Source organism: Aythya fuligula, chromosome 1 (genome assembly GCF_009819795.1).
Source record: "Aythya fuligula isolate bAytFul2 chromosome 1, bAytFul2.pri, whole genome shotgun sequence".
Lineage (NCBI taxonomy): Eukaryota > Metazoa > Chordata > Aves > Anseriformes > Anatidae > Aythya > Aythya fuligula.
Window position 1 is genome coordinate 139,816,168 of NC_045559.1, and position 20,503 is coordinate 139,836,670.

Genomic DNA, 20,503 nt, shown 5'->3' on the forward strand with positions numbered 1-20,503 from the left:
TATTATGAGCTTTGGGCAGCATTCCAGTGCTTAACCTGAAATCTTTTTAGTCCATTTAGTCTTCAAGTCATAAAGTGACACACGTGTGGCCAAGAGGTACGATAGTCAGCCTGGGGACAAGTCCTACTTTACTTGTTACTGGTGACGGAGCAATGTCTCACCTCTGAATTTCTCCCTGTGGATATCAATTTGCAGTTCAAATCTGACTTATGGAAATCATTTCCTTCAAGACGGAGAGAAACTAAACATGTATGTAAACATCTGTGTCCAGGTTCCTAGACAGAAGCATATTCTGCAAACTCCAGCCCACCTCTGATTTACACAACTGTCTTTAGGCTGTGTCTCTTGGACTGGTCAGATAAGCAGATGTATTTTTTTGTTCTTCACCCTAATGCCAAAAGATCCAGTACCATATAATCTTCTCCAGCAGGTACACTTCCTTTCACCCTTCCAGTACAGCCCTTCAAGCTGAGGCCCGTTACAATCTTTACCTTTCCACTGTCAGGAAGATAAGAACGAAGCTTGTAGCAAAAGAAAGTAGCAGGCACTTTGTAGGACAGGCTAATTACCATACATCATTTGGTGAACTGAACAAGCAGTCTCAGTATGCAGCAACTTCTCAAGACAAGGACCGAGTTTCCCAAAACACAGCAAAGCAGCAGCCTATTTATTCCAGCAACCAGAAAGCACATTTCCCAATAGGAGGCTGGGTCAAAGGAGCACTTGGAGCCTGACCTGATTCCCAAGAAATGCCCTTTGGCTTCTGGGGACTGGGATACAGTTAGCATGCTTAAGGCATGATCTGCAGATCTGTATTTTTTTCTGAACACAGTAAGAAGAGAGCTACTGCAGAGGCCTGACCCTGATTGTTTTATTTTGAGACTTGTACAGCCTCTGTAAGAACTTTCTGAAGAGCTCCTAACAATCCCAACATCTCAGACGAGTTTACTCAACTGCCCTAGAGAGGCTACAAGGCAGTTTGGTGTCTTTAGGGCTGCAAGAAGGATTTCCTTGTCCACGCTGCAAAATGAGGGCTAATCGGGGCTGTCTACAGAAGAAATATCTCAAGATCCAACACCTGAAATTACACCGAGGAACAATAGACCTCTGCACTTACGAGGCTACCACTGCCACCTTCCCTCTCCTATTTTCACATTGTCATGGGAAGCACCAGATTTGTAGGGCAAGATCTGCAAGATCTGGCCAGGAAATCAAGCAGTCTCAGGAAGGGCTTCTGTTTCTATCTCCCGCTTGCAAAAGCACAACTGGAAACTTCTCCCCCACAGAGCCCAAGACTTTCACATTAACTGAAAAGAAACAAACTGGTCTATTGCCCTACTTATTGCAATGGACCCAAGAGCTTCAGGAACTCAGTGAGCCATTAAATTTGAGTTAGCAATAAGCTAAAACGTTCTGGTGGTGAATGCTCACCTCCCAGGAGCTGCTCTCAGAATGGTTTTTATTTTATTGTGGATTTTTTTAATTTATTTTTTTGCTACACAACACATTTGAGCTACTTTCTGCCACTGGATGGTTGAAAAGTCACGAGATACAAAACAAAGCAGAATTCCCGGAGAATGTTAATTCTGGATCACCAAAGCTTCTGTGGGAATTCTGACACATGCATACGCAAGCAAAATGTATCTGTGGTACTGCTGGTATGCCATGATGACAAATTTCATTTTTGATTAGCATTCTTCGGAGATGCGATTAACGAAATCTTTATCCGCCTACGACTGACACACATCAAATTTCCACGGATTCGAGGCAAACAGACAAGACGCTTCATGAAAACATTTGAATGTGCTTAATTCATCTCCCTCCACACAGAAACTCCATCAGCACTGCCTGAGATAGGATCCCTGACTTGACGAGAAGTGATCCGAGATAGAACGTCAAATTTTCAAGAGCAAAATTGGAGGTGGGGGGAAGATTGTGATCTGCCTTCAAATAGAAAACGCTTTAATAGGTGACAAAACAGATATCCTTGGAAGACAAGTGCCTAACTTGTCAGAAGCTAGATGCTTCGTATGGCACTTGTCTCACCCTGCATCCCACCCAGCTCAAACAGAGAGCTAGCTGCAGCTCCTCTGCTGAGGCTGGCCACCAGGAGGTTCATGCAACACCTTCTCGGTCTTTGTAAGGCCAAGGAGAAACCGAGGCCCACCTACGATCCTTCCCTACCTCCTCATGGCACACTCCCTCCAAGCCCAGTGGCTTTACCTGGCCAAACCTGTGCTGCAGTTCTGTCAGCGATGGGTGAGGGACTGGAGGCGTCAGCCTGGGTGGGGCAAGCTGTTGGACACCCAGCCTACCCTCAGGCGACAGGCGGTGACTACAGGCACCTCCGTTCCTCCCACAACACCGCTTCTGACACTTGCTTCACGCTGTCTGCAACCATTGCTCCTTGCAGCACCTCATTCAGTATGAAAAAAAAAAAACTCCCACCCTACTAAGGTTCACTATGACACAAAGGTGGGAATCAGGTGTATGAATGCTTATTAATGAGGGAAAAAAGGCAAGGAAATCCTGAAATATGACCTAGGATACTCCTCGAAAAACACGGTGGCCAGGCGGCTTGCAAAGCCCGGGGCACACCACCCCAAAGGGATGGGTGATTCCCTGTCAGCGGTGACTTGTGGACCTGATTTCTGCTGCCAAGCCACAGCACAAGCTCAAACAGATCAATGAGCACCGGTACAAACAAATTCACGTCACTGGCTGCCCATCACAGAAACCCCACGCTAAAGACCTTCCACCGACTCGTCCTATGAAGGGCTTCCCTTTCAGTACATTTCCAGCCCTGATAAGGCCACGATGCTCCGCCAACAACCTCACCAGTGCCAACCCCACCACGAAGGGAAGCCCTGAGAACAAGCATCTTGTTCTCTGCAGCATGCAAGCGCCGTACCGCAGGCCAGTGGGGCTTGTTTCGGCAGAGGACGTCCGCGTCGTGGAGAGCTTGCTGGTAGTTTTTCATTGACGTACAGAGTTCGGCTCGCTGTGCTATCAGTGAACACTTGCAAGGAGCTGCAAGACAAAAAAAAAAAAAAAAAAAGGTTACAAGAAGGTTAAAAGTAGCACTAGCATGCGTTAAACGCAGTAACCTAATTTCAGCCAAAGTAACCTAAAAAGCACAACTGCACAATCATTTATACTCCCCTGTAATGAATGGAAAAAAGGTAATTCTTTCCTAAAATATATTCCTCTCAGCTTGGAGCAACCTCTGCATTTTATCTAGCAGAACAGATTTCATAATCGCACATAAGATGTCACCTGCTCCCTCCCTCACCTTGCTTATGTGATGTTTAAGCAAGGGGGGGAAAAAAAGCATCACGTTTTTCTCCCTCCAGTGTGGTTTTGGTGGAAAGAAAAAACTATGTGCAGAAATCACCAAGGCAGAACTTCATCTACAACAAATCCCAGAAGCCATTCATTAAAAAAATAAAAATGAATGCAGTCGACGAATTTCATATGCCTGCCACCAGTTCACCTTGCCATCCTCACAGCGGGCAAACCTCCTGGTGATCAGACATTCATGAACTGTTTTCAGCTTGCACAGATTAGAAGCGTCTCAGGTCCTTTCCTATGATCCCTAGAACACATTTTAAGGTGGAAACCTAGTTCCAGCATAAAGTTTCAGAGAAGTACAGAGAAATTGAGGCTGATCCACGTTCAGTTTGTTCATGCAAACCTGCAGACAGCATGCTCTGCCTGCTCATCAAGGTCATCAACAGGGTATTAAACCACATCAGCCCCCTTGCCATCACCTCACATTGTCCACATGAAGCTTGGGCACACACAGAAGTGACTACAGACATAGAGTAAGCGTGTAACTGGTACTAGTGCCACTGCTCACAAGGTTCAAGCGACTCTCCAGAAGGGTTAGCTCACCACCACCCTAAAATCCCCTCCCTTCCCCGGAGCTCACAGTAGCGCTCGTGCAGCAAACCAGGTCCGCGTGGTTGCGCAGTGAACCAGACCAAGGAATCAATTGACTGAAAGCTAATGCAATGAAAACAAATAAATAAAAAGGTTTAAGAGGATCACTTTCCCCTCAACTGGTTCACTGTGCAGCCACACAAATGCGAGCGCCAGGACACGGGATGAGAAAGAAAGAAAGCAAGCAGCAAGGACTGCTGCCTTTTCTGGCTGTCGCAGGGAGCGATGCCAGGTCTGCTAATTGCAGGGTGACAGACCAGGGCTGGTGCTGCCCCACAGACAGTGAAGGCTGCAGACTACAGCTAAAACAGCTCTGTAAAAGCTCGTTCACATCGTGTTTTCTCAGCTGTTGGCTTTTTTTTTCTTTTAATATTACGCATGCAGACTGCTGCAGCGATCCGCGCTTCTAGAGGATAATTCTGAAGACGACTGCAAATTGAATTAGATTGAAAACAATTAGCCTAATACCTTCAGAAGCCAGCTCTTTGCTTTCTGCCGCTCCATAGATGCTCAAATACACGATTATCCAATTTAGTTATCATTTAATAGTCTGTGCCTTCTGATTGTATTAAATCCAGATGCGTACCCCGCCTGTATTTCCATCACTGCATCTGCTGCGTGGCATTTGTGCCAAGTGCACTGCCGGGGGTAGATGGTAGGGCTCCATCAGCTAGCGTTGGGTGGGGTATTTTTTGGCACCACAGAGGGAGAGGAAGCTTTGCGAGATTATTGGGCAGGCAAACTAGTTTCCTGCTTCTGTTCGCTACTGCAGTGCTGACATTTCAGCCGTGCTGACATTTCCTCATGTTTTTCGGCGGACAATTCAGAGCATTTCATGCATTCGGCAGACTCGGAGAACAGCTTCATCAGTTCTTCCGTGGGATCTTGTCTCAATTGCCAAAGTTTGTGTTTTAAACAAAAAAAGCCACTGCAGAGCACATGGGTGTTGCAAAGGCTGTGAGTCTTGCTGAAAGCAAAGTTCACAGGCTCCCACAACACGAAGGGAAAATATCAAAAAAAAAAATCACTAAGCCAGAGCAGAAAAAGCAACGTGTACCAGGGCTCGTTCCTGCACTGACAAAGCCTCCATCAGAAAGCGTAAGGTGTGGCCCGTTTTAATGAATAACTGGCCAGGAATGTTTAGCTAACTGAGCAGGAGAGAAAGGGAACGGGGGGAACAAGTTTCCAGCGTCGCTCAAGGAACAGGATTTATGAGAATACAGCATAACAGGTTTTCTAGAGGAAGGCTAGGCAGCCAGACGAGACTCAGCAGCTGGAGCGCTGCCCAGCCTCCTTCATTCAAGTTCACCCCACTCGGAGGCTGGGCCAGCCCGCAGACAGCCGGCACCTGGCAAGGTCTGGGGGGGGTCTTCCAGCACCCATCCACTGGGGCAAGCAGGGTGGTGGCAGGGCTGGGCCACGCGTGGTCTGCAAACCACGAGCTAACAGCTATCGGAACTGTATGAGGTGATAAAAGGCACTGTGAGGCAGGAAAACTAAAACAAACAAAGAAACAACGCCACAAAAATCCTAACAAAACAACGCTGGGCTATGTGATTGGCCAAGGTTAGATGGATTGAGGCATCTTTTTCTCAATCAGCATAACCAGCACCAAGAAGAGCTGTCCCAGCTGGGTGATGCCAACTTAGCTGCAGGTAGGTGTGGAAGTGGAAAGAAAGAGCGAGGACCTGGGTATAGCTTAAATAATGACTTGGATTCTGCCAATCCTCTAAATTGAGTTGTTTCACTCTCTTATTTGTTGGGGGAAAAATATTAAGTCAGAGGAGGTAGATTGAGAAGGCTTGAGGGCATGCAGAGTTTGTGAGCGCTGCTAGACGTTGGTATACTACAAAAAGCACCAAGTTTATTTAAAACAAAGCCACGAAGTCACACAACAACCAGTGGTTTGCCTTAAGATAACGTACCCATTCTTTCTGATGGAGGTTATGGAATATTAAGGAATAAAAGATTTCTCCTATGAAATGACTCCGTATCTCAGGCCAAATTAAAAAGGCCAAGCGCAGAAAACGTTACTGTTTCCACAATACCAACAGATGGCATTTCCTGAATCAAAGTCTTCTGGGAGCCTGCAGCTGCACAGCAAAATTTATGTTCTTGTCAGCATCTTGTATCCACCGCTGAGGCTCCCAGGATCTGTGGCTCCGGGCAGCCAGGACACAGTCTTCCTAGGAGCCACAGGTCCTGGGAACCTTCTCGAGTGGCATCCTCCTTCACAGGCTTTATCCTACAGCATGAGATGATGCCTGAGCACCATCCAGCACCGAGGGGCTCGGTGGCTCTGCGCATCCTGGACCCGCTTTGGGACAGCCAAATATTACCAGCACAGAGCGTGCTTGCCAGCTTGTTCAAACACACGCAATAGCCAGCTCAGATTTTCCAAAACTGTTAGCTTTCTACCCCTCTTTGTGAATTCAGCCTCAGCTCCGCTCACACCACCTTTGCACTCATTTGCAGATGTCTGCTAGATTGCGCTTCTACTTACGCAGCAGCTAACACCCAAAATTACTTTTCCAGATATGCTCACGCCTTCGTGTTTTAAAAATACTACGCTGGTTGAGTTCAGGAGTCTGGCAGAGAAGAACATCGCTCCCCAAAACCTCCGTGTGCTAAAAAGAAAGCGAGAGCAATTAGAGTTCTCCAAACAGGAGGTGGATGATTGTCCTGGTTTCAGTTAGCACAGAATTAATTTTCTTCCTAGTAGCTGGTGGAATGCTGTGTTTTGGCTTAGAATGAGAAGAGTGCTGATAACACCCCGATGCTTTAATTGTTGCAGAGCAGTGCTTATACTAAGCCAAGGACATCTCAGCCTTTGCTCTGTCCTGCCAACGGGCAGGCTGGGGGGTGCAGTAAGAGCTGGGAGGGGACAGACCCAGGACAGGTGACCCAAACTAGCCAAAGGGGTATTCCATACCATCTGACGTCATGCTAAACAATATATAGGGGTGGCTAGCCGGGGGGAGGGGGCCGGACTGCTCGGGGTTAGGCTGGGCATCGGTCAGCGGGTGGTGAGCAATTGCATTGTGCATCACTTGTTTGTACATACTATTATTACTTTCGTATTATCACCATTGTATCATCATTATTATTATTGTTATTATTATTTTTGTTATTTTTTTTTCCTGTCTTATTAAACTGTCTTTATCTCAACTCACGGGCTTCACTTTCCATTTCTCTCCCCCGTCCCAGAGAGGGAGGGGGGAGGGTGAGCGAACGGCTGCGTGGTGTTTAGCTGCCGGTCGGGTTAAACCACGACAATGATAAGAGTTTTCCTGCAATAAACTACTCCTGAGATTTCTTCCTCATTTTGGGAATGCAGCACAGGAAAAAAAAAAAAAAAAAAGTTGAAAATTGCTAGAACTCCCTAATCCTTCTTATCTGACATTTCTTTCTAGAAGAGTGTTTCATTCAAATCTACTTCAGTCCTAAGCATGTTTCCTAAGCACATGAGCAAAACTGAAAAAGTGTCATTACACAAACCTCTGAGTTTCTCTAGCAAGAGTCAACCCGTACAGGACTTTATGGGAAAAGCTTTCCCACATTTTACTGTAACTCCAACCACTGGAGAGAGGAAGAAATTTGCCTTGCTCTCGTGTTACGCATTCAGTTCAGAACAATTTGGTAGCGAAAGCTTTTTTATAAGCTTTAAAAATAATACAGAACATCTATTTTCATTTCAATTCCAAATTAGTAGTATATATTAATTAACTGAGTAACAATCTCGTTTTTCTCCTCCAGACTTCATGCAAGCATGAGTCTGCTCAAAAAACCCAAAACAGCGTGTGGGGGTGTGTTGTCTGGTTGGGGAACAAAGGCAGGAGCACACTTGATGAGATAATTAACAGAAGCAGCAAAGACACTCGGGGCATTCAAATAAAACTTCAGTCTACAACAAAGATGAAAAACAAGTTCAGCTCCCCAGAAATGAAGAGGGATGACGAGCATGATGCAATCAGCAAACCCACGGTTTCTCACTTATCAGCCCACATTAAATGGATTACATAAAGGCTTTCTGAACCTCATGGCTTTTCCTCCTTGCATTTATATCACTGTCAGTCTTCTAGCACGTGGAAGCAAACTCAGACCCCAGAGAAAGCACGCAAGAAGTTGTAACAGAGGGAGAACGCAGAGGTGGGAGCTCCCTTCTCCACCAGCCCATTCTTGCAGCCAGGCACACTTCAGCTGGTTTGGAAGTGGGCACTTGCTAACAGCGCCGTGCAGGCACACACAGCCTGGACAGGCATGGGGGCTTCAGAAGTGTCCCTTTATAAAGGGCACACATTAGCATGTGCAGTTCGGGGTGACACAATACAAGATGGACATAAAACTACTCGAGAGTGTCCAAAGGAGGGCTATATAGATGGTGAAGGGTCTGGAGGACAAGACATGAGGAGGGGCTGAGGTCCCTTGGTGTGCTCAGCCCCGAGCAGAGCAGGCTGAGGGGAGGCCTCATGGCGGCCTGCAGCTCCCTCACGAGGGGAGCGGAGGGGCAGGCGCTGAGCTCTGCTCTCTGGGGACAGCAACAGGACTCGAGGGGATGGCATGGAGCTGGGACAAGGGAGGGTCAGGCTGGGGGTTAGGGAAAGGTGCTGCACCCAGAGGGGGGTCGGGCACTGGGACAGGCTGCCCAGGGCAGTGGGCATGGCACCGAGCCTGACGGAGTTCAAGGAGCATTTGGACAGCACTCTCAGACACAGGGTCTGGTTTTTGGGTGGTCCTGTGTGGAGCCAGGAGTTGGGCTCAGTGGCCCTTGCAAGTCCCTTTTAACTTGGAATATCCTGTGATTAAAGAAAAAGCTGAGTCCAAATAGGACAGCTATCAGTAGTTCCTATGCAGCCAGAATACGACCCTGTATAGGATCAGATAAAGCGACCCCAGGCCCTCCCCAGCCCTAACTCAGATCTATCTCCAAGATTATACAACTCGGCAGACTAAGACCATTCCCTTCCATAAGCTTCCTGTCATGCAGAAGCAGCACGCTACTTCACAGCACGATTGTGCCACAAACACCTATTCCCACCACACAAGCAATGCTGCCAGACGGTCAGCAAATGTGTTTACAAGCTGCAAGACTGCTGCGAGAAGCAGAGGCATGGGTACTATGCTCCTCCACTCACAGCAGGTGCCACACAGCTCCTCTAGCACTGGGTTTACCTGTCACAAGCAGCCTTCTTCCACATTCACACTGCCCAGAGCTTGCATAATAAAAATACATAACCTCTTCCTTCAGGTTCTGTCTGTCATACAGTTCTATTTTTTAATCTTCATACACATATCAAGTTATTTGCCTTCATAGCTGTAAGGCATATGACTAACACTATTTGAGAAGGTAACTACCTGCAGTGAATGGACGTGTGCATTACACATTTCCAAATGCCACCTCAAACCAAAATCTTCCCTCTTCACCTACACAGGGACTAGAAAACATGACATATGAGGAGGGGCTGAGAGAACTGGGGCTGTTTAGTCTGGAGAAAAGGCTGAATGGAGACCTCATCGCTCTCTACAGCTACCTGAACGGAGGTTGCAGTGAGGACAGTGTCACCTTCTGAAGGGACAAGTGACAGAATGCAAGGAAATGGTCTCAAGCTGCACCGGGGGGGTGTTCAGACTGGATATCAAGATAAATTTCTTCACAGAGAGGGAGGTCAGGCACTGGAGCAGGCTGTCCTGGGAAGTGGTGGAGTCACCATCCCTGGAGGCGTTAAGAGGGGTACATGGCACTAAGGGACATGGTCCTGTGGTGGAACTCAAGAGGTCAGGCTGATGGTTGGACGTGGTGATCTTGAAGGTCTTTTATAACCCGGATGATTTTATGATCCTGCTGTACACTTGGGAGTGCCTGAATTACAGCCACTACTTCACCAGCAGCATTGAAGCTACAACCCTGTCCCTTTCCTCACAAAAGTACAAGAGCATCCACACGCTTGCTTCCTTGTCCTGAAGCATGCTTACCTAGATAGCTTTTGGTTTGGGGGATCGGGAGACATGAAGACACTCCCTTGTATTATCACTTTGACTGAAGAGCATGGGTGACAGATCAGCTAGGCTATTCTGAAGAACATATAAATTTTAGACTGAATTAACTTTTCTCTGGACCTCGGTTCTTTGTCTTCTGCTGTTGAGAACACCCTCCAGAAAAAGAAAGGCCCAGACATAAGAACATAGATTTTTTTATATGCTTGACAAAATGCTTCGGATTCCCAGTGGTTTTATTTCGGGCTCAGTGAGTAAGTTCTCAACAAGGAAGCTCTGTATATTATTTAAAGCTGGACTGTCATCACCACTCAGTACAGCTAATCACTCCTCCCCTTATTACTCAAGAGAAACACTGTAAGAGAAGCTGTAAGCTGCCTGGAAGAAGTGCTGCCATAAAGAAGGTACAGCTAACTTCATGCCCAGACTTTCAGATTGTCCCTCTAGCTTAATGAAGCAGAAGCATGTCAGACCAATTACATTAACCTACGGCTTCGTTTGCATTCCCACAAGCGTAAAGCCAAGGAGAACCTTGCGTACAAACCGACTGCAGTGGTGAATTTCATGGCACAGCACAAGTCCTCAATTCAAGAAAGTCCCAGCATACAGCTAAATTAACAGATTACATTATCCACACCTCCTATCAAAATCCTAATCCTTCCACATTTTTGCTAGATGGGCTCCACTCTTTCCCACTTTTGACTGCTTGAATCAACACCTTCTCGCCACAGTTTCCACTCTACCCTTTGGACATTTGAGCACTGCCTCAGGTGACGTACCCCAACTCCATCTGTGGCTGCTCAGCATTAGTATAATAAAACTACTGAGCACACAAATGTGACTCATTTTCAATGTTTGCTAGCTCTCACAGCATTCAGTTTGGGGTTCAGGTAAGGTTTCCTAACAAAGCCCTTTCTTGGAGAGGATAGCAGCCTCAGAACTGAAGTACCCTCTCAAATAGCAGGTACAAAACAGGATGATAGCAGATTAAAGTAGAAATACAACAAGCAAACATAACACAACGTAAACCCAAGAGGTCAAACCCTTAACCAATCTTCAAAACACTCAAGTGAGTGGCCAAACACCCCATACAAATGGGCAGCTGCGCGAGGTGCACATGAGCCCGTGATTGCAAAGAGACTCCAGACACTCCTTGTGCCTCTCTGCCAAGCGAGGCCAGACAATTACGTCTGCCACGATCACAGAGAGCAAGATCGATTTACAGCGAGATATGCTGTCATAACAGGACCTCACAGGTGATTACCTAGTTGCCCTTTTAGCCACCATCAGTAAAAAACTGCATTTCTACCAGCTGCTTTTCGAGTCTCTGTAACCTTCTCTTTGTCCAGTTAAAGCTTATTTCAGCCTAGAATTGCTGATGCTCTGCAAGTTGCAAAAAGGACCTTCTTGTTTCTCAGTTACTATCCTGCTGCTTTTGTCCTCATACCAGATCATGTAACACACCTGTATAAGAGGAGTGGTGAAGTATCCCACTCATTTTCAGATTAGGAAGTCCAAGTCAGTTCGATACCCGTCTTCTTCCGAAAGAAGAAGACACCTTTATTTTGAACAGTAGAAGGAAAAGAGAATATGCTGCTTGAAGAGACTTGAGCAACCCTAGAGAGCGAGCTACATTTACACGCGAGAAATTTCAAGAATTTCGGAAGCAGCTCAGTTATGTGTAAGAAATTACATCTAGGTAATATACACAGGGGACAGGAGGGGAAAAGCTATCCTGAGTAGTACAATAGGTTACACAAGCAACATTAACTACTTAAAAAATAAACCTCAAAAACTGTCTAGGGTACTGCACCATGCCTCCTTCCCTTGGTGGCCACCAAGGACGTGCTCCTGTTCACCATGCCAGCTCTCACGTTGCCCCTGGTCCTGCAAAGCCCCTGCCTCCTGCAGGCCCTCTGCAAGCAGACAGCGCTGTCAGAGATCCAGCAACGGGATCTAAGCTTTAAGCTGTGAGCTCTTTGCAAATCAAGGGTAACACGAGCTGCTGCTCCCAAGCACTTCACACGTTTCCAGCAGTGTCATGCATGAAGCATTCACTACTATTTTTCAAGCACTACCTCAGTTTAAAAAAAAAAAAAAAAAAAAGAGGGGAGGGGAGCCTGCAAAATATTTTCAGCTTCAAAATAACATCCACCCTATTCAACAATTTCCAAGTAATCTCAGTGCCTACTTTTCCACATTTTTGTGCCCAGGTAAGACAGAAAAAACAGGTTTGGGGGACATGCTTAATTTAAGCAGATTTTACAAAAGGATGGTAGAGTGTTTTTTTTTTTAGCACGGATCCTCCAAGAAGAAAGCATCTACAATCTTTTGCAGCATGTAATTTCAGAAAGACTACCTCTCATTCTTCATTTTGAAGTCATCCTTCCCTTCAGTAGCTATAAAATTAGATATTCTTTTGATAAATTATTAAAACGACTGAACTATTTGCCATTCCAAGAGTCATGACAGTCATCTTCCAGCTCCCCCACTTTGTGTTTGTTTCTTTTATGTAATGGCTGGTAGAAAGTCGAGAAGCTTATTTCTTTACCACTGGAAATCAGCAGTGTTCCCAAAACACTGTGAGGAAGGAAGACTTGGTCAACCTATTTTTTAACTACATCTGAGAGACAGCTGACCTTATCCTTGATAGCAGCCTTCTAGAAATAGTACACTGACAAGAAAAGACTATTAAAGCACAGTAACACACAATTCAAATATATGGTCTGCGAATGATCTCTAGCTGTTTTCTTTGAACAATGAATGCTTCTTCAGTGCAAGTACATCACTAAGGAGCACAGGTCTTAAGAAAGCAGTGACAGAATTAATAGGAACATGTCCTATCGCATCGGTCATCTTTATAAAAGATTTTTAGTGTGGCCTTCTACAAACACTTCAGCAGCTTCCCCTGGCAGAGAGGGGACTCTGTAGTTTCTTTGCCTCTTCTCGCTCACAACTAAGAAAAAAACAAGAACACTTCAGAAGCAGGCTTAGAAGGCAAATACCCCAGCAAATCATTTCTGGAACACGACAACACACTTGCCCAAAGCCTTCTTACTCATCGCTGTAATCACTCAGCCCAGCTCCAGGAATGCTCTGCTCTCGGCTCACCCACGCCGTGCTCCCCGTGAAGCAGTATTCCCCCACAGCTCCGCTTTTATCCAGCAGGAAAACCCAAGGCAGCTGTTCTTGAACCAACTTGCACTGGAGCGTCGCTTAAAATAAGAGAGCCTGTAGCTGTAACAGGTTGAGAGCCAGTATAGGAGGTCAAGAGGCACAGCAAGACATGCTTATTTTTCAATTTACAGCACAGATGCTTTTACCTCCTCCCTCCCATTTAACAGTTACTGACGTAAAACCATTGCCAGCCTGATAAATCAGACCAAACCGGGGGCACAGATGTGAGCTCTGTTAACAGACCCTGCCCCTGGCTTGCAAAGGGGCAACCTGACATTGGCCCAGCACGCTGGAAGAGACACACTCTTCTACAGCGAGCAAAGTTTGGGCTGCAAAACCTGTGCTTTGTTAACCTATTTTACATCTCAAAGCCGGTGACAGTGAAAATGCATCCTTTGTACTGATGTGGAACTATAGGGAGGAGGGATGGAAAGCCAAAAACACCTCTGACTTGCCCATGTACCTACACCAGCAGCATAGCACAACTGATCTCGTATGCAAAGACATCGCTGTGAACAGCTCCACGTACAGACCACAGGAGATGCGATGGGACAAGGCCAGGTCGCTTTTTGGGTGCTTTACCCCGATGTCCCCATGGAGGTGAAGCACAGCAGGGTTGGGGAGTGGGCACTGGCGCTGAGCAGCTGTCCAAAAAGGCTGTATCTGCTGGAGAGCAGGCACGGTTTGGCTCGGGACGTTGTCCTCACATGCCTGGTTCTCCCTTTATGGCTCTCTTCTGCTGCCTCCCAGCCTGCCGTTCCCCCCCCGTAATTGAATTCTTACCAAGGGAGAATTCAGCAGGCGCTAGATAAATTTCCATGAATGGCTTTACCACAAAACAAATTAGTGCTGAGTGGCCACATGAAGTTTCCTTTTGGATCGGGCCAATTTCTGGTGAGCCTCCACTGGGATGAGGAGAAGGGCGAAACGTCTCTCCGCTGAGGTTCAGCCCAGAGAGGCAGCGCCTCCTCCACCCACCGAAGCCCAGGAAAGCGCCCACATTTCGTTTCTCGCCGTGTCCTACAGCCTGGGGACAGCACACTGCCCTCCACCCCTGGAGATACTAAGGTGGACTCCCTGGGGGGATTAAAAACGAAAGTGCTGGGCAGTCTGAGAGGCTGTGTGCACTGGAGATCCCCCCCAGGAGAATCCCAGCTCTGCTGAAGCTGGTGAAGGAGGCTGCAGCCGCCACAGGCTCCGAGCAGGCTTTTTCAGGCTTATTTACAGGAAAGGCATGGGATGCTAATAGGCTGCCTCAGTAGGAAGAAAGGCGCAGAGGATCGGCAGCTGAAGGAATGAGTCACCGCTACCCAAATCCCCTTACGGTCTCTCTGTTTGTTTGCTTACTAGCATGCTCTCACCCTGAGAAGAACGCGGCCTCCTTCAGATCTGTGCTGAGTCTAATTTTAAAGCCAGCAGACTAGCACAAAATGTGCAACGAGCTCCCGCCTGGCCTGCACGAGACAGCCCATTTCTTGGTAAATACCGCTCCCTGAGATCGAGCCGCCTCGCCGCCTCTCTCCTCCAGCCAGCCCTGTAAAGGTGCACCCGTTACCTGGGAAAAGCCCCGTTCCTTATCTCCCCATTAAGCAACAGCCACCTGCTACCTCAAACCGGGATTCGCTTCCTACAGGAACAACAACCACGCGCTCAGAAGTGCATCCTCAAAGTACCTGTTTGTTTGCCATCAAGATCTAGCCTCCCTCCACTTGAAGGGTCCGTAGGCTTGCATACCCACAAAACAGACATACTGCCCCCAGACACAGCCCCGTGTAAGCCCATAGGGTCAGAGGATGAGGGAGAAGAGGAGGGTGGCAGGGAGGAAACCCAGCTCTGGTACCCCTGCCTCATTCCCCTGGGGAGCAGCCAGCGTGCCAGGCACTGCCCAAGCGGCAGCGCTCGCTACACGGCACGGAGCTTGGCACCAGGGCAATCCAGCTGGAAACCAACGCTTCCTTTCAAGTGGCCTGACACGTGCTTGCTTGAAGGAGCGGTAATTAGATACCTGGCAATAAGCAGAGATCTACTCTGAGGGCTGCAGCAGGGGAAAAGCCGGCGACTTTGTTTAGAGCGGTGGAAGCGACCAAGCTGTGGGCTCCTCAAGGGGAATGGAAGGATCAAATCCTAAAGCCGTTTTTCTCAACAACAACAAACCCACACCTAAACCCACAGCAGAATCCACCAGAACAAAGACAGAAGCAGCGGAGACATCAAATCTGACAGCTGGGGACAGAAAATGAACACAAGCCATCTCCACCGGGAAAAGGCAACAGACAACCTGAAGGCCGCGGCCTTCTTCTCAGACCTGCAACTAGGAGCAGATACTCCAGATGTGGACGGAAAGAAGCAAAGGCCACCCCAAACAGCCTTTTACAGCCCAGCCTGCTCGCAGCAGGCTTGGGGGACCTCAAGAGTTGGTGTGCAGACCAGAAGGCACAAGGCCACAACCAGAACAACAGAGCCAACTGCGACGTGGAAAGCTCGCTTTGAGACGACAGCTGCTGTCACACCAAGCCCCGTGCAAGGGGCAGAGCAGGGAAACACGAGTAAAAATCCCTCTGAACCTCACATCAGGAGGCCTGGAGTCCTCCTAACTTTGTAGGGTGATCGTACAGCCCACACAGCCGTGTGCCTTTCAGTCTCGGCTCCACTTTTGGAAAAGCAACGAAGACACCCACTGCCGGGACTCCCGGCAGCAATGCCCGCAGGTGGAGAAGGCCTGAAATAGAGCTGGGCTCTGACAGCAGCTTGGGCTGTGAGGAACCACAGCGGGTACACCTGGGACATGAGGGAAGGTCATGGCCTGGAGGCACCTGCCCTTCGACTGTGGGAATCTGCTCCTGGGAAGCCACCTCACGGCAGCCTCCAATTTTAGGGTTTCAAAAGCTAGCAAGACGCCCACCATCATTCTCAATCATCATTTAACAACAAAAAAAAAAACACACATGAAGCAGCTTCAGCCTCGCTTATGCAGCAGCCAGGGCTGGGGACACGTGCTGCAGGGACAGCACACACAGACCCTAGCCCCACGCTACGTCCTCCCCGCACGTGCCCTCCAGCTGCACCTCCCTCTCCCCGTGCTGCTAACTCTCTGAAATCCACATCAGCCTCTCGCTTCACCCACAAGATGCAGTTTTCCCCAGCAGCAGGGCCAGAACCCAATTATTTTTTATTTTATTTTATTATTATTTTTTTTTAAGAGGCTGCCTCAGTGAAAACTCACTGCGTCCAACGGTGACCTACATCAAGCCTCTCCCCTCCCTCCACTTCACCTTCCTCCCCGGGCTCTCCGTCCTGCCCTACTTTAACAGAGATTACTTCAGCTAAACCGTGTAATAGTTTTACGGAGAGCGGGCGAGGAGCGCGCGGCACTCGCCACATCTGACAGCAGAAGTGGAAAAAACAGCACAGCCACCGACCAGCTCCGGCGGCCAGCCCCAGCTGCGGGGTGGTGGCACGTCGTGCTGCACGCAGCACTTGCCGTGGCAAAAATAAAAATGAAGCTGTGCCAAGGCATAACGGTGTGCTTCTCTCCATGGTGTGTTTGTTTCTCTCCGCAGCACGTTTCTCTCCACCCGCTGAACAATGGGGAAGATCCCGGCCCTTTGTCCCTGGGTGACAACACCAGGAGCGAGAGAAGCAGTTTTGCTGAAAGGAAGGAAGAAGCTCTCCCACCACCAGGGAGAAGCACCATTGCCTTCTCGTTTCATTCGTCTCCAGGTGAAGAGGTCCGCCCGTGGGATTTCATCTCCGCTAGCACGGCGGAGCCTCACTCTCCCCCTCCTCCCCAGCTGAAGCAGACAGATGCCCACTGCGGGCAGCCTGGAAGATCCTGAGGGGTTTGCTGAGATCCCAGGGGGGCTTGCCAAGATCCCAGGTGGTTTTGTCAAGATCCCTGCTTCCCCCAGCCCCGTTCCTCCTCATGCATTTTACACACTGCTCATGCCGTGCCGCCCCCTGCTGCGTTCAAGGCGAGCAGGCAGGGCGCACGCACACACACCAGCACTACTACCAGGCTACAACCCAGTGAGCAGGGACCCAAAGCAACCCAGCTTGGGCAAACAGGGGCTGCCACACGTCTGGGTGGGTGCGATACAGCATTTTTCTCCGCACCCTGACTCTTTGGAGAGCGCCCTGCATGCAGAACCGTAGTGTGCCTGTTTCTCCGAGGAGGTTACGCTCAGAACACAAGAAGCTGGTGTCTATGGGTTGAAAGATGAATTTTTCTTGCCACAGCATAAGATAGGGAGATTTATGTCCAAGCCTGGACACCTACTGATGTTTTACTGCTTCCGACAGACGCTGCTTGCTGAGAGCATGACCGCGAGCGAGCGGCTGAGCGCTTGGGCACCAGCTCCTCGCACGAGGCCGTGGCGGAGCCCAGCACCCTGCACCCTCACCCAGGAGCCCCAATTTCCCCAGGACCACGGCGGGAGGGCTTTCTAGAAGCGCTGCACCATGAGTCATCAGCTGCGGGCGGCTGAGCGCGAGCGAGGCACCTTCCCCAGCGAGCACCGCCACCGAAATAACAGCAGCGGCACAGAAATAGCAGCGCCCTGCCCGGCTGCTGGGGTGGGCGGGTGGGAAGAGGGGAGAGGAGGGGGGCATTTTAATTCCCCAAAACTTATCGCCTAAACTTCTCCGCTTCCCCAGCCCTCCCCTACTTTTTGCTTTTGGGGGGGGGAACTAAAAAGGATCCTCGCCGGCGGCTCACCCATCTCCAGCGCCTCGTTGTACTTCTCCAGGGCGGCCGGCAGCTCCTGGCGCTCCCGCAGCGCGTCGCCCTCGGCTCGCAGCCGCCGGGCCCGGCTCTCGGCGGCGAACCACTTCTGCAGGAGGTTGCCCAGCACCACGTTGACCCGCGGCCGGGCGGCTGGGGTCGGCGGGGAGGAGGAGGAGGTGGAAGAAGAGGAGGAGGAGGAGGAGGAGGAGGAGGAGGAGGAGGAGGAAGGCTCGGCGGGGCGGCGCGGGCGGTGGCAGCGGCCGCAGTCCCCGTGCTCGGCGCAGCGGCGGCAGTGGGTGTGCCCGCAGTGCAGGGTCACCGGCTCGCACAGCAGCCGCCGGCACAGCGGGCAGGCGAAGAGCTCGGGCGGCCGGCAGCAGGCAGGGTCGCGCAGCCCTTCTCCTTCACCGCCGTGACTTCCACCAGCGGCAGCTCCGGCCCAGGGCGGCAGGCGCAGCTCCTTGTCGCGGATGCTGAGCGCGAAGCTCTCGGCCAGCTCCCGCAGCTCGTCGGGCCGCAGCCGCGCCAGCCGCGCCGCCGCCCCGTAGGCGTCCAGCGCCTCGGCCATGCGGCCGGCCCGGGCCAGCGCATCGGCACGCCGCAGGCACAGCCCCCGCTCGGGCTGCGGCAGCTCGGCCAGCTCCGAGCCGTAGATCTCGGCCGCCAGCTCGAAGTTGCCGCCGCGGAAGGCCTCCTCGGCCACCTGCAGCATCTCCGAGCACGGCCCCGCCGCTGCTCCCGCTGCCGCTGCTGCTGCTGCCGCGGCCATCGCCCCGCTGCCGCTGCCGCTCCCGGCCGGGGGCAGCGCGCAGGGCCCCGGGCCCAGCTCCATGCCCCCCCCGGCCGCCCCTACTCCATGCCGGGCCCGCCGCCGCCGACTCCTCCGGCTCCTTCCTGGGAGGGGACGGCGACGGGAAGGGAAGGCGGAGCGGGCCGGGGGCGGGACGCGGCGCTGCAGCACGGGGGGGAAGGGGGGGCGGCGAGCCCCGCTCCGCCTCCCCCCCCCCTGCACCGCCCCCGGCTTATGCAAGGGCCGCCCGGTTGTGTAAGGAGCCCCCGGGCCTGCCCGCGGCAGCACCGTGCCCGCCCCGGTTCCTCGTCCCCCACCGAGATCCCTCAGCCCCGGGTTTGGGAGAGGGGGGCATTACTGAGGGGTGTCCCCCCCCCCCCAGCCCCCGTGCTTCCCAAGAAATCCGAGCACGTGTTCTCTTTTTAATTAAAAAAAAAAAAAATCCTAAAAAAAGAATCCCCAACTCTCCGAAAAAATAAATAATAAATAGATAAATAAATTCATATTTTTTTTTTCTTTTCTGTGAGCGGCAGCGCTGCCACAGCTCAGCTTGGTGTCTGCGCGCCGTGCTGAGCGCTGGCTCGCGCCCCGGCAGCGGCGGCAGCAGCAGCAGCAGCGAGGGAAAGATAAATGCAGCTGGAAGTTAGTTAAATCAGGCGTGAGTCAGAAAGGAATCCGGCTTGCTCCGCAGGAATAACAGGAGTAAAAGAAAAAAAAAAAAAAAAAAAAAAAAAAGTAGGCAACGTTTATTTTAGACGCAGCTGTAAACAAAGCGTCTGGAAGAAGCGGGAGGCTGACAGCCCGGCGAGGTGGTGCCGGTCTCCAGTCATTTTTTGGGATGCAGCTGGGCTGGGCAGGCTCTGGTGGTCCTTGCCTCTGTCCTGCAAGGCCTTAAGGCCACTGGTGAGGGCCTGTCAGCCCATCAGCACGCCTCGCTGCAGGCGATGCCCACTGGTGGTTTTGGCCTGCCTGCAGCTCCACTGCGTCCCCAACGTGCCCGTTCTGCACTATGAATGCTTCTGACACTGGTTCTTTGAGCAACACTCACTGTCCGGCACTTGCATCACCTCTGGGGCTTGAGGTTTCCATCCAAAGTCACTCACTGTTCATCATTCCCTTTCTCGACATCTCCACTTGACGTCTTTGCCACTTGAGCCACCCACCAGTTCCCGGGACCCTGAGGAGGAGCAGCAGCATTTTTGCAGATGGCCCCACCCGGCTCTTACCGGGAGCCTCCCCGCGGCCCTCCTGCGAAAGGAGGCACCAGGCCAGCGCGTCCTGCCACGCTGCTTCTCCCCACGTGTCTCGGCATCGCTCCCCGACAGCCCTTCGCCATCTCCCACGGTCGAACGGTGCGGGTCAGGCAGGCGATGTCCCACTGTGTGTCTGCCACCTCACGCCGGGGTGGCCGCGGCCCTTTCCTCATCAGCACTCCCAGCAGCACCTTCCATGCAGGGAGGCCGCGGCTTTATTTAGCGCCGCGATCGATGGCCTCGTGGCGTGCAGCCTCTGGGTTTTTTGAAGGCATCTGCTGGCGAGTGAACAAAATTACCTCGCTGGCTCAGCGTGGCAGCTTTCTCTCCTCACCCCTCCCCGCTACAGAACTGCTTGCCACGGGGCTGTGAGCACGCCTGCTTCTCTCTTGTCCTCGATGCCTGTTTCGGGGGCCACGCTCTCTTCTGTGGGTCCTTCTGCTCCAGAACATAACACGGCTCCAGGTGTTCATACTTTGCAGGTAGGAATGATTTCCTAAGAAACAGCGAGAAACGGAGGGCAAGAAACTAAAGCAAAATGATTGATGGTCTGTAATTTAAAAGCTCATGCTTCACACCGAGACTATTGGTCGTATGCCCAGGTTATTCAGCCGAGGTCAGGAA

General features: G+C 50.8%; 1 protein-coding gene across 1 annotated transcript in view; it reads right to left on the reverse strand.

Annotated features, from left to right (window-relative positions):
• The window catches only part of LONRF2 (LON peptidase N-terminal domain and ring finger 2), a 30,846-nt gene extending 12,178 nt beyond the window's left edge, over positions 1-18,668 (reverse strand). The window contains exons 1-2 of the mRNA XM_032200458.1: positions 17,828-18,668; positions 2,912-3,030 (exon numbers count right to left, since the gene is read on the reverse strand). Coding sequence (XP_032056349.1) covers positions 2,912-3,030; positions 17,828-18,668 — 960 coding nt within the window. The remainder of the gene's footprint in view (positions 1-2,911; positions 3,031-17,827) is intronic.
• Positions 18,669-20,503: the final 1,835 nt, after the last annotated feature.